General features: G+C 40.1%; 1 protein-coding gene across 17 annotated transcripts in view; it reads left to right on the top strand.

Annotated features, from left to right (window-relative positions):
• Positions 1-14,862, top strand: part of LOC306853891 (RNA-binding protein Musashi homolog 2-like) — a 274,331-nt gene that overhangs the window by 200,262 nt on the left and 59,207 nt on the right. For all 17 annotated transcript variants that reach the window (XR_013782779.1, XM_079391568.1, XM_079391569.1 and 14 more), the window contains exon 8: positions 7,187-7,269. Coding sequence is in view for 16 of the 17 variants with exons in the window: in XM_079391568.1 (XP_079247694.1) it covers positions 7,187-7,269 (83 nt within the window). In the remaining variant the exon portion in view is untranslated. The remainder of the gene's footprint in view (positions 1-7,186; positions 7,270-14,862) is intronic.

Raw genomic sequence — 14,862 nt, forward strand, 5'->3', positions numbered from 1 at the left:
TTTACCCTGGCATATTTAAATAATAACAGTTCTGTACATGGAAATGACATACAGTGAGCATCAAACACCATAGTTTCCTCCTTCATATGTAAATCTCGTGTTTAAAAAAGACCACTGAAAAACAGGCGAATCAGAACATAACACCGACTGTGACGCAACAGTCGCGATCACTACGCCCCCAACATTTGCATAAACCCGTCCTTGTTCTAAGCCGGCCGAACCATCAGAAGCTCTGCAGGTATTGTAAATAAACAAGCGCGGAATAACAAAATAAATTTTATGTTCCAGGCCGTGCAGGGGGTGTGAAGTGCAGGGATGGGTTGGTGTCTGTATTCAGAAAGGCACAGAAAGCAAATAACGCGAGCCACTAAAGGGACATGGTTAGCTCCTTGCTAGCGTTAGCCTGTTACAGTACATAAGATTTTCACTTAGTTCAGTAAGGAGAGATGAGGATGATGGCGAATGACTTACAGATCCTGAGCACCACTGACAAGCATCTGATCTTGTGAAATGTGTGGTAAGTACTGTTGCTCCATAATGTAAACATAGTTTGTGTGATCGCGTCTCTTGAAAGTGAAACTATAACGCGATCGATGGATCGTTCAAAAGCAGTTTCAATGCCTCGCATATTAATAACGGCTCCCTGATGCCCGCGTTTTATATACAGTATAATTACCCGACGATATAACTGCGAGAGAAAGTATTTAAATATATATTTTCCTCCCTGTGCTTCCTTCTTGCTGATGAGCCGTACTGTGAAACAGCCAATCAGAGCAGAGCTCATTATTATTCATGACCCTGCCAAATAAACCAATAACAGACCGTTTCATTCTAGGGAGAAATCCTAGGGTTGTAAATGGACATGTAAAATCGTTTCTGGAGATTTTTTGCCCTTATCTAAGCCACATACCTTCTGTGTAGATATCAGAGAACAATTTAAAATACTGTACCAATGCATTCTATGGCACCTTTAATTTATAAACTTAAATCAGTCTGCACTGTGGCTGTAAAATAGAAAATAGAATATCATCCACATTTCAGTATCATCCACATTTTTTATTTATTTTGTATTTATTTATATTTGGAGAAAAATAATAATGTGACCATGAGAGATGTACAAAAACACAAAATCAGGAAATTATGGAATAGAGCTGGAATAGAATTTGCATCCATGTGAGAGTCACAGTTCAGTATGTTGAGTTATGCATGCAAATAAAGGTTTTCCAAGAAGTTTTTGAGGTTCCGAACTTTTGCAGCACACTGGACTTTTTGTTTATATTAAGTGTTGTGCTTGTTTTAGCGTTGCCCATCCTGAACTCATCTTGTGGTCATATATTATTCAGCATCTGATCTCGCATACCATTGTACGAATCACAGATTCAGGTGGTAACGCCATCCGTGCCTTTTTGTGTGCACGCGCATGCAGGCGTGTCTGTGCATTCATGAGAACGTCTGTAGGCATGCTATTTCCCCCAATGTTTAATATGCAACATGCAATCTATTTACCATCTCTGGTCTCTGGAAAGGATGCGAGGTGGCCGTAATAATATCTAATTCGGTTTTGTACCTCTTCCCTTTAAATACATCGAACTGCCCAGGCACCCTCGGCTTTTTAAGGAAAGGTCAGAGGAAGGCTCATTGATTTAGCATTTTAATTTTATTTGTGCTGGGCTCCGAGGGGGACTGGCATTCAGCGTTGCAGTGGCTCTTTGTTTTGTAAGAGGCTGTGAATGTCTGGGTGTCTGTTGAGACCCGGCCTGCTTCGCTCTGGCTAATAAGTGTGAGATGGCAGCCAGACGCCTCCGTAATAGCCACTAACACTTATTATCCTCCCCGAGATTGGAAATCCATGTGTTGTCATTGAGGGATCTCAAGACAAGTTAAGCGAAAAAAATAGATGCGTTTCTTTTTTCTCTCTCTCTCTCTCTCTCTCTCAAGCATGCCGCTTCAAAACAGATGTGCGTGTCATGTTGTAGGAGCGCTGCGTTGGTGTAGGTGGGCTGTAAGGCAGAAGTGGTTTCCAATGTAAGGAAATGGCCTGTTCAGAGTGGTTAAGTCACTAACTGAGCGAGATAATGCCTTGGGGTGTTTGAGGCGGAAAAATGCGACGTCTCCTCTGCCAGCGCCGTGGCAGCTGTTGTTTTGCATTGTTCCCATCCTCTCCTTCGCTTGACTTTGCAGAGGATGCGGAGAAGGGCCCTCAGTATCTGTACTCCTTCATTAAGAGATCCTGTTAGCAGCGCCAGTCTTGTCATTAGGAGCGCTGAAGGTTTTTGATTTGCTGCCGTTTCCAGTTCTCGGTCGAGAGCTCACACTGCCGATAGCACCCTGAACTCTGACAAAGGCGGCGTGCGGGATCGTTACCTGTTCTTACCTGCTACACTTGATGCAGAGATTGTGGTTGCCAGTTTGGTTTTTTGATAATCTGAAAATTATGGAATTTTTAAGATGGCAATGCTAGTAAAAATGTATCTGTCAAGATCTGACCAGTATTCCTTTACTCTTATATTATCTGCTTTACAATATTGTCCTGCAGTGTATTCAATAATTTTGCAATAGATAAGCAATATCAAAAAGATAGAGAGGGTTTTAATACTTTTAATACTCTTTCTTTCTTTCTTTCTTTCTTTCTTTCTCTTTACAGTTATTTGTTGCTTTTTGTCTCTTTTCTTGTTTTGAACTTACCCCTAAATTGTGAAAGTTAGAGATTACTGCTGGCACATCTTACCCACTACTGGGGTGATGTAACTTAGAGTTACGTGGGGGTTGGATGAAACACTGTAGAAATAATAATAATAATAATTTTAAACTGTAAATAAAACTGATTAGTGGAGTTATGTTTAGAAGAAAATACTATTTCAGTTTTTCTTCTTTCTAATTTCACATTTAATGACTTGCTGCTTCTTTATTATTGTTTGTAAAATGTCCATGCAGGTTCTGAGTGAATAAATTTTTTTAGTGTACATATTAAATTAATAAGAGAACCTGATAATTCAGATGGTGCTGGTCCTGTCATGTAACATTAAAAACAATTTGTAACTTTGTTGTGAAAATTCTGATCTCTCCCCCCCCCCCCCCTCTTCTAAGTTCTTGTTAAATCGGACCCTAGTCTCTCCTATATTCATTTGTGCACTTTTGAGCAATGAGAATTTTGGGATTGATAGTAGATTTGTCAATTGGCAGGGAAATGTCAGTTTCAGGTGCTTCCTGCTGGGGTGCAGGTACTGTAACCCACTCCCCCTCCTCTCTGCAGCCGTCGGGCTCCCGGAACCACCCAATGCGTGCCAGCTCCCTCCCGGCTGCTGAGAAATTGCTCCTGACAGCTGATTTGTTGGTTGTCAGAACTGGTCGCTGTGCGGCTGATAAGGGCGCAGAGGCCCGAGATGGAAAACTAACTGCCTCTCATGATTTCAAAGGCAGCCTCATCAGCCTGGGGCCTGCAGACACATGTAAATGTCTCTGGGCTGAAATCACCAGGGATGTTTCCTCCATGTGCAGGGCCACTCTTTAAAGAGTTAGTCTGCGCTTAGCATGCACCGTCTGGCCATGTAGAAAAGCATTGCAAATGCCACCTTTTAAATGTTTAATTTCAGATTCATTGTTTGCATGCGGTTATTGTTGCCCTGACTGTACAAAACATAGCTTTATATGAATCCTGCTGGGTCCTTTTTAACAAAGAACAAAGGTACTGTAAATGAACAGAGGACACCAGGCAGCAGTAATCAAGCCCTGTGACTAATCAGGCTTGTGCAAAATTCAGAATCTATAAATAGATACTTTTGATTCATGAGTTTGTTGAATTAAGTTGAAAGTCTGTCTGTCTGTCTGTCTATCTATTTATCTATTTATATCGTTCTGTTGTTCTGTCATTCTGTCATTTTATATATCATTCTATTGCAATCCTGAATTATTGCAACTAACTCAATTTAAATTCAGTTGAAATTTAGGAACTTAATTGGAATTATAGAGGCATACCATTCTGTTGAATTCAGTTCAGACCATTCAAATCTTTTCTTATTTGCTGACACTGAGGGCCTACTTGTCAGTATTTAATGATATGAATATGGCTCTGGGCCGACTAGCTCATCTATCAAACGAAGTAAAGAAAAAAAGTCACTTCTACAGTACAACTAGCTACATTCATTCACCCCCAGATCTGTGCTAGGAAAGGTGGAGCAGAGTAGTCAGGGAGTGGAGCAATGGGAGGAACTGGTCCAGCCTGCAGCGAATCATCAGGTCTGATCAGTCACAGGAAGCTCTAATAGGCTTGTACAGGAAGCCATTTCGAGCGAAGAGGTCACTAGGTAATTGGCTGTGAATCCTGTTCCAGCATCCTCCCATGGGGCGGCTGCTCCTATAACTCACTTCCTGTCAATGATGTCAACCCTCGAGGCCGCCTAAACCCAGTCTGAAGGGTCGATGAGGGGCTGCTGGCCGTCTTCCAACTCTGGAGAAGATGACAGTGTGGCAGTGACTGTAGATCACCCCTACAGCCATGTACATACAATAATTGCCCTTAATTACCTCATGCCCCAATACAAAGCCCTCATGCGGTTCCAGCGTAGCTAAAACCCAATCAGTCAGCACAACTACGGCATTCTGTCAACTCTTAACAGCACGCCATCCACCTCTGTGTTTATCCCAGCAGGGCGAGGAGTGGATTCTACTGTGTCATGGAGTCAGGGAGCAGATCAATTCAGCCAGTGTTTTCTTCCCCAAACAAAACAAACTGTACGTATAATCACTGAGAGGTCACACGGCACTGGACCAGAGGCCACCGCTTGTTTATCCCGTGCCCTCTTATCATCCCTCCCGCCTCTTCATCTGCTCTTATCACGGCTGGTGTTGAGAGGGGCTCCATGGCTTCCTGTTTTGGGCTTGCTGTCAACCTCTTTGACCTGTTGACCCCAAGACTTATCTCTCACTTTCTTAAAAGCCAAAAGCCTTGTCTAAAAGCAGCAGGGCAAGTGCTCTATTTTTGTTCTTTTTATTTTGGTTACTTAAAGGCTTGTAAACTACAGCACATTAAGTGTGAAAGTGTGGTTGTATGAGGTAGCAACTTTTAAAAATTTCAAAGTTTGCTTTAATTATAGGGGAAACCCCCCCCCCCCCCCCCCCCACTTCAGAATTTGGGTTTTGCCATGGTGTGAAAAAAGAAAGTATCTTGTAGATAGTTGCAAATGTTTTGCAACTGTATTAAATAGCCTTTTAATATATTATTAGTAACATTATTAAAAATATTTTTAACAACACCACATATTTATTTATTTTTGGAAAACTATAAGTAGGGCTACAAACATTTTGGCTAAATTCGCCGTTTTCACCTTGAAATAGGTCATTCACATGAATCGTGTAGATCTGAAAAAAAAAAATTTGAAGGGGGTGGGGGGTTTGTCGTCGTATCTGCGAGTCATCTGTGTCACGTCATCTGTAGCGGGATTTTCCTAACCTCTGCCTCTGATTGGCTTACCTAACCCTAACCTCTGCCTCTGATTGGCTTACCTAACCCTAACCTCTGCCTCTGATTGGCTTACCTAACCCTAACCCTTACTAATGTTCTTTCCCTCATCCAACCAATCTCACTCCTGAAGCCTAACTTTTAGACACTGCAGGCAACTGTCCATATTTTGGACGGAATGCATTTGTATCTGCTGTAAATTATGGTGTTCCAGTTTAAATGGTGATTACTGCGTGAGGCTGCTGGGGGGTTTTTTTGTTACTTTTTTTTTTGCGTGAGGCTGCTGTTGCGATAGCTATGAAGATTGTAAGTTACGTTATCACTACATTAGTTCCCTACCCTTTGCAAAAATGCTCCTAAGTCTCGACCTTAACATTTGTTTCACATATCATTAAGATATTACTCTGACATGAAGTCGATTTGAGAACTGTTTGACCTACGAGTAAAGCATACCTTTTAATGTATAGTAATATTAGTATCACTCAGCTCAAGTCAGGCAGCACTAAGCCATAGCTAGGTGTCAGCCTGTAATAACCTGTTTCAAGATGGAGAAACACCTCACGTTTAGCCCGTCAGCTGCTTCAAAAATTTGAGTGCTGAAATTAAAATTTACAGTGGTTTATTTCCCCTGACTAAGTTCATGTAACATCTTAACAAAATCCTTGTTGATTGTAGAAGTAGTTGTCGCTCAAACGTCTTTTAATCATATAAAGGTGTTTATCCTTGAATGGTGCACTGCTAAAAATGCTTTCTTGCTTTTGCTTTAGTTTTTGTCTTGTTTCTAGTCCAAATATATCTAAAAAGTCTTAACTCAAGAAGCATTTTCTAGAAAAAAAAAACAAGCAAAATAGTTTATTTTGTTACCTTTTTCACTCCTGACAAGTTTGCACCCCTGATAAGTATTGTAAATTTAGTTTTTTTCTTTTTATTTAATGTTTACACCACATGAAATTTCTTTAAATTTATACTTTAGTTGAAAATAGCCAGCGTCTACTGGGCATTTATGTCACTTGATTAACATTCATGATCGAAGCTAATTAGAGCTTATAATGTGTCCCTCCATGTTTCAGATCTTTTCTTGCCCCCTGGTCGTGTGTATGTGCATGCATCATTGTGTGTGACAAAATTATCAGTATTCTGTTCGCAAACATTGAAATCTAGTTTGAGACTCGACCTCAGTGGGTTTGTGCATTTTTTTTTTTTTAGTCACTGGATGTTCCCCTTTCCTCATGGATGGTGTGGCTCTGTTGTGCTCTGTGAGGTGAAAATGGATCCTCAGTAGAGGCACTTAGGAATGAGGAAAAATAGTGTGTCACGTATTGAAAAACTCACAAAGAAACATCAAATATTTGGTAATGGAATTCAGATGCTGGCTGGCTCTACAAATCCCATTAAAACAGCTTTGAGCTTCCCCCATCTCTGAGGAGCAGACTCAAAGCTATTTTAATAGTGCCCAGGACTTCATCATTTTAACAGCAAAAGAGTTCCTGCTCTGTACTAGATACATAATTTGCATGGCATTAGGACCAGATAAAACGAAGATTGCTGCACGACTCAATGGCTCATTTATGCCTTCTCCATACGATAATAGCAATCAACAGATATTTGTTGCTTTTTTCCTGTTCATTTAACTGCTTCTGTGTTGGTTCACTTCAATCATGAGCTGTTTCCCCCCCCCCCTTCCTTTCTTCCCCTGTTTTCTCACTCCCATCCTCTCCCTCTTCACAGGATTCGGCTTTGTAACTTTTGAGGACGAGGATGTGGTGGAAAAGGTCTGCGAGATTCATTTTCACGAAATCAATAATAAAATGGTGAGTTGCTTTCACCTCTTTGCAATTTTTCAATTCAGGGGCAGAGATTAATATTTGATGCTGGAAGCAGAATGGGTGCTTATAACGGGCAGCGTACAGTGAGAGTGACACGGCTGCTGGCTGCGTGTGCTCATGGGCGGGGGGTGTCATCCCTATCCCCGACCAGCCTGCTTTCAAGGGGATGAGGAGTCACTGGTGTGCACCAGCCACAAACCATGAAATTGTGTCTTGGATCCCTGTCTGCCAGGCTGGGAGTAAAGGCCTGTCTCTCTTCCCCCGTTGCAATTCCCTCATCCAGGGAAGACTGGGAAAGGATCTGGCAGTCATTCTGGGGGCTTGTTAAAAGTGTGTGGTGCAAAAGATTGAAAGAAGATTTAAAAATCAAAGCCTGGGTGCCTCTTGCATGTTGGCACCTGATGCCCTGTCCTGCGATTTTATGTTTGCTGCTACGGTTCGTATTAGATTTCTCCATGTCTTGCCAAGCTTTTGAGAATGAAAGACAGCAGAGGGGCACATGGTTCCTGACCTTGAGGCTTCTGCTGGCGAGCCACAGATGCAGCTCGCAGTGCTCACGACGAATCACGAAATGAGGACAACCCCTGTGTCATTCTACATGACAGCCAGTTAGCAGGATTTTTAATGAAGGTCAGCGCTGTCAGTTAAGTTCAGTTACTTATACTTACAAATCACATGAGCCTCCAGGAGTTTTCCATGAGATCGAGCTCAGTACTGATTTGTGGCATTGATGATCAGCGTTGGGGAGTTAACTAGCCAAATTTGGCTACATTGATTCATTAGTATGACATTAGCTCAGTTGTTACCAAAACAGTTTGTTTTGTGTATGTGTTTGTTTGTTTGTCTATCAATTCTTGATTTAATTTGATTCTAATTAATCTGGATACTAGGGCTGCACGATTGACAAAAATTGTTGATTATTCCCTTGAGACTGTAATTGCGATTATTAATAACGATTATTTTGAACAGATTTATGCCATTGTTTGAAGCTGCATGCCATATTTTTATATTAAATATATATTTTAAAAAAGGCTGAAAACACTCTTCCTGAACTTTTATTGCTTTTCTATAGCATTGAGCCTCAAATGTCAACTATACATTGGTTTGGTTTCTTCTTTATACAAAAAAGGTAAAATTATACATGGTATAAGAATGTTATACTAAAACTAAAAGAAAAAAAGAAAAAAATGGTTTACTAAAGCTATATATTTCATTTACAATTAAACAGACAAAATTTCAAATTACAGTAACATTTTACAGTACAATTTATATTATCAGGGCTCCAGACAAACATTCGAGAGCAATGGCACCAGCACCTGATTTGGTAGCACTGAACATGTAATATTACAAGTTTTGTCTCTTAGCAATGCACATTAGAACAGGAGCTTGAGTTGGGATGCAGATGTACATTTGACAGTATCATTGTGAAAACTGTAACAGTCTCATCTTTTATACATAACCAAAAGTAACTATAAGGGTTCTATGGAGTTTGCATTGAAAAACAGTAGCCTAAAGATATTCAGTCAATTACAAATCCACATCAACTGAAAGAATAATTAACAAAATAATGTAATAATATTCCATTACTCTTGTAGCATAATTAGTATATTAATAATCTAATAATACTCAATATGAATATCCTACTTTTCTGCCACCGTACCATTGTTACCGTTAGTGTTACTACAGTAAAACTATGGTAAATGTGGGTGATTTGTGGATTGAAACGTCTTCTAACTGGATCGTTGTTGCACTGTTTCTGCATCAGTGTTGATGAGAATAACAGCTCTGATTTATTTGGCTTTAAAGTAGTTTAAATGAAAGAGATGTGATTTGTGCTGGAGAACTCTGAGCTGAACTTGAGTACAGTGACTGGTCACTGTAATAAACGCATACGCTCTAAGCTCGCGCTGCGCTGTTTTCTTTTCAGGCGAAGCGGATAAAAGGTCAGTGGCGCGCAGTTCAAACGAGTACCGCTATTTTGTTCCACTTTTGACATGTTTGGCATTTAACATATCTATCATGCACAACAGAGTGACAACGACTATCAGTTAGACAAAATGTTTTTTATCCAGTGTGTTTGAGTTTGGTAAACCCCGCGCTGAAAACACCTCTTAAGCACACAGAATAATGCAAGTGGGCATTTTTAATTGTTTATTTATTTTTGTAATCGCGGCTTTGAACGCTTATGTGATCGTGGCATCCGTAATTGTAATCGCGATTAGAAATTCGATTAATTGTGCAGCCCTACTGGATACATTTCAGTTATGTGTCCCTTTTGCTTATTATATATGAAAAAAAAAAAAATTCTTTAATGCTGAAAAATTATACAGGACAGTGAATTTGACAAATTCTAAACAGTTACTTGCTTTTTTTTTTTTTTAACTGTTCATTTAAAGAACAGACTCATAAGAATCACTTGTTTTGATCCACTAAAACGAACCACTCAAAACAGTTAATTGTTTGTGAATAAAATTAAACTTTTTATTTTATTTTATTTTAAATAGAGTGTTTACTGTTGTTGTTTTTTATGCTCTTTTTATTGATATTACCTTATTTAAAATATATGTATTTTTTTACAAATTTCAAAATTGCTTGTCTACAGTTTAAACTACTATAGTAGTAGTAGTTTCAATTGCAGTTTTAAAGTAGATTTTCCAACCCTGCTGACGATACAGTGTAATCCCAGTATTCCATTCTTAACATGACAACACAGTGCGACCAGCCTTTCCTGCCTCTCCATTGATTTTTATATGGTATTGCATCAAATGTTCTCATTATTCAGTGAGCGTCTAGAGAGAGCCTGAATTTCTTTTCTTTTTTTAACACGTTTCCCCCAGCGTCTCATAGCAGGAACCTCGCTGTTGATCGACTGGCTGGCTTAAATTGGGCCATTGGAGAATTACTTGCATAGCTAATATCAGTCACAAAGGTTTAAGAAAAAGATACATGTGGCGAAGGGAAAACATTTACTTAAAATGACAGCTTTGTCATGGTCTCTCAGTTCAGATCATTTCTCAGATGATGCGCTGGGAACGAAAGGCTTAAAAAACAAGAAAAAGGTCAAGGCGTGTTGGGCGGAAACCCGTGCTTCCTTTTGCTCTCTTTTGCTCTTCTTACTGATTTCAATTGCCATCATCAAGTTGCTTTTGCCAACAAGATCAAAGTGGTCTCTGAAGCCTCGTCTGCTAGCAGGCCTGTGTGCATATTTGACTTGCTAATTCGACCATGGTAATATTGTTATTATCATGAATATTTTGTACAGCGGCCGTAATGATCTCCCTCTGCTTGTGGAAATGCCAGCTTTGTACATCGGCTGCCTGCTTGGTGAGCCGCCATCTTCAGAGGCACCATCTGTGACCCTCGACCCCAGGCTGTGGAGCAGAGAGAGAGCCAGGCTCAGTAGCTGTTTATAGAGAGGCTCTGTTGACCCAGTAAGGCCACTCTCGAGCTGCCAGGGCCCTGGATATCCATAAATGACCCTAAATGGTTCCAGGATCTGGAAAGCTGGACCGGTGGAGGTCTCTACAGACCCCAGGCTTCCTGATCAGCTCATTTGATATCTGGCCTGGAAATGCCGCCAGACATTAAACATTCAGAAGACATTTCCTTGATCCACAGGCTTGGAGACAGGAACGCAGCATCCAGCAGGCAGGTTAGATCCCACACGAAGAGGTTCTGATGGATCGAGATTACCTTGAAGTGAACTCTTTAGAGATTCATTTGAAATGTAATTCCACTTCAGAAGTAAATCATTTAGCGAGCTGAACACACATTATCTCTTGATTATTTTATCAATGAAAACAATTAAACTAAAGCACAGCGCGACTAGTTCCAGATTGAGCAGATATGGTTGGGAATCACTATTAATAGACAGACCCTAATGGTTGTTTTGACTATTTTCCATCCCTTTCGAACAGCACATTCAGTCATAATATCTTGTTACGTCTGTGTGGGAGCTTATTTCTGAAGTCCCATTCCAAACATTCTCTATTTTATTAGGCATTCCAGAGATTTTTATCTTCCCCAGTGTTGTCTGTCATGAAGGAATACTGTGTGAATGTGAGCCGACTGTATTGGATAAGTGGTTGAAATAACCTGGACCTCTATGAAGTGCTGGGATGACTTCAGCACTGTCCCTGCAGTTTGTCCATTGGAAAATGCCTTTAGAAGAGGCACCGGAGCTGAAAGGAAAGTTTTGTGACCGTAGTTTTTCTACTGAGTGGTCATTATGGGTCATTCGTGTTTTTCAAAAAAAAAATTATTCAAAATGTACACTACTGGTGAAAAGTCTGAAATAATTCAGATTTTTTGAAGTCTTTTAAGCATATTATTTTTAAATCGTATAAATTTAGCCTTCGTTAGCAAAAGGAATTTCTTATTCACAAACACACACGCACACGTTTATTATCTAAATGGGAACATTACATAGACTTCAATTGTTTTTATATACAAATAGTTATACGTTTTCTAACCTAAACCTACCTCTACCTCTTACAGAAAACCTTCTGCATTTTTACAAAAAAAAAAAAAACTTTGTTTTTACAAATGAGGATGTCCCCAAATTGAGGCTTTTGGAGATTTTGTTAACTTTTGGGTACAAATTTGTCCCAAAATATTGTTAAGTAGGTACACACACACACACACACACACATATACACACACACATGCTAAGAGCTGACATATAATATGCTAATTAAAGCCCTCCAATTTAAAACCCTTAAAACTAAAAATAAATAAGTACCCAGTCTCACTAATCGACTAGTGGGATGTTGGAGCATTGTGACCCACAGCTGAGTGAGGGAGCGTTCAATAGGCTAATTTTAGATCCCGGCCCAGGAAGTGTTATTTATAGTCTGGTGGCTGTTTGACACCATGGAAGAAGGGACTGTATCCTGACCCCATGTAAACCCTCTCTCTGGGAGTTCTCATGGACATATGACTGCACATGCTATCTCCCGCTCTCTTTTTGATTCTCTATCACTCCCTCACTCTCTCCCTCTGGGAATCATCACCTCTCCAACCTTGGAACAGTATGGACTGCATAAGTCATCTCTCGTCACATCATATTCAGGAACACATCCTTTCCTTTAGCCGCCCGTTATTAAGCGATCAAGTACTTAGTCAATACCCTCCACGTAAAGAACAATGCCGCACCAGACCCATGCGTGCCTGCGGCAGAATGATGTGAATTCTGTGCTCATGTCCTCCCTGGCAGTGCCCTTGCCTCCTGCGGGCAGTGTGGAGGTTGTTGCGCTCATTTCTGTTACCGTTCCCGCCCTTCCTCTCTCAGTGTGCCCCAGCCGCCCAGCCAGGATTGCCGCCTGCCCACAGCGAGCCGGGCCATTAGCATGTATGATAAGTGCCGAGTGTGTCGGCAGGCCAATTTAGTGTCCGCCTTGCCGCGCTGAGGCCCCGGCCTGCGCTATCATTGGAAGATAATCTACCGCTGTGAGGAGAGAAGAGGGAAAAAGTGTCAGTTCAGGATGGGAGAAAATTACTAACTCCTATTTTCCCGCACTTTTTTTTTTTTTGGCCTGAAGGCTTGCGGTTCTCTGAGTCTTCAAGATGTGGTCCAAACAGCGGTGACAGTGCAGAGTTAGTGTGCTTTCATGCCTGCTTCATTTAGCAGCTGCGTACCGAATCTCAGTCTGTTTAAATATTTGGTTTTGCTGAAAAATGTTGGATTATAAAATATATATATATGTGGTTCAATGCACAAGTAATTTTTAGCTGGAATATTTCTGGCCACAGTAGCAAATACTAAAATGAAAATAGTGTGTAGATCATCTGTAATCTATACACATACATTTCTTAAAGGGATAGTCCACTAAAAAGTGAAAATCGTTTACTCACCCACTTGTCATTCCAAACTTATATCACTTTACGGAACACAAAACATAATATTTTGAAAATAATTTTTTGGGACACCATTGACTTATATAGTATGAAAAAAGCAGTTCTTATTCCACAAAAGAAAGTAATTTAAGAATTATCTGTACAGCAGAGATTTTTATTAAAAAAAATGATTTGCAAAACACAAGCAATATGGGGAAATATGTTTGTAAATGACTTAAACAGTAAATGAAGTAAACTAACCGAAGCAGGTGTAAAAATCTTTTATAGGACTTTTATAATTTTTTTATCTTTTTGTAAATAGCAGCTAAGCGCATTTCAAAGTGTGTCTGTTTATTTGTCCCCCTCTTTAATCACCCAGATCTGTTTAGCCCTTTTTATCTAATAGATGTTTATTGTTGCTTTGTGTGGTGACTGTAGATGTATTTACACACTCCTGCCACAGTATCTTAAGAGTAGGTTGGGCTAATGGAAGGGGATTGTGATATTTGAAAAGATTACAGTAATTCAGCCGGTTGTAATGTAGCAGGCTGTTTCCGGAGAGCTCTCCGAGATCTGGAAATGTCACAACAAAGAAAGGAGGAGATTCAGCACATTCGCGGCTTAAATAGAAGGGCGGACAAAACCAGAGGAAAAAGGGTGCGAGTGTGTGTGTGTGTGTGCGCGCATATGAGTAAAATATATAGCGATAAAGAGAATAAGAAAGCAGAGGGACGGGGTCATTCCACAGAAATGCTGTTTTGTTTACTCATTAAAATGTTTGTAACAGTGACTTTAACAATGAATAACTGACACGAGTTTTACTGAAGCTTCTTTTTTTTCCTTTTGTCATTTAGTGGAATTTTCAACTATTTAATTGATCTTGTCAAATACATGACATTATTGTTAGGGAATGTCATGAAGTTTAAAGGAGGTAGGGGGTATAAACACATTATGATGTAAATAAGTAGGTAAAATTGTGTGATAAAGATGCAGGACGAGCCTTTGTGTAAAGTTGCGTTTCACTCTTTAAATTACACCAGAGCAAAGCCGAGATTAAATGTGAAGTTGCTGAGTCTTTGTGTTTTTTTTCTCTTTATCTGTATGTGCTTACCAGTTCTCACTGTAACACGTTGTTGAAACAGACATTCAGTTTGGGAGGCATAAATAGCCTCTGACAGGCTTTCTTTTTTGTTGGCGAATATAGATTTCTGTGTCAGATGGAATAGCTGTAAGTGTATCAATAATGTACGGGAGCCCCAAGTCTCCAATGTAATTTAATTCAAGTTGCGATGAGTTATGCCTCAGTGTTAAGCCGAGAGTTCTGGTGCCTCTGGGCAAAAGAGCAGGGGGTTGTTTTCTTTTTTCTCTCCCCCTTTCCTCTCATGTCTGTTTTATCTCTGGGAACTGTACAAACAAGATGCCACGTACGGCGTGACCTCTCACGCAGTGATGTAACAGGAGTTCACTGAGAGAGCTGTGATAACATTTAAATATGCTATATTTGATGTGAGACCACAGACACGCACACATACTGTACTGGGCCTGTTAAAGACAGCTTGAGGTTTGAATGTGTATATATCTACATACTTGAGAACAGTTGCTTCCACATTAAATTTAAATATGAGTTAGCTTCCCCTGTGCGTGCCGTATGCTACAAAAATCGCACATTCCCATCCTTACAGGGCCAGCAAACATAAAAACAAGAACATATGCACAATGATATTGAACATCTTTAAAATGTTA

The sequence above is a fragment of the Barbus barbus genome, assembly GCF_936440315.1.
Source record: "Barbus barbus genome assembly, chromosome: 34".
NCBI lineage: Eukaryota > Metazoa > Chordata > Actinopteri > Cypriniformes > Cyprinidae > Barbus > Barbus barbus.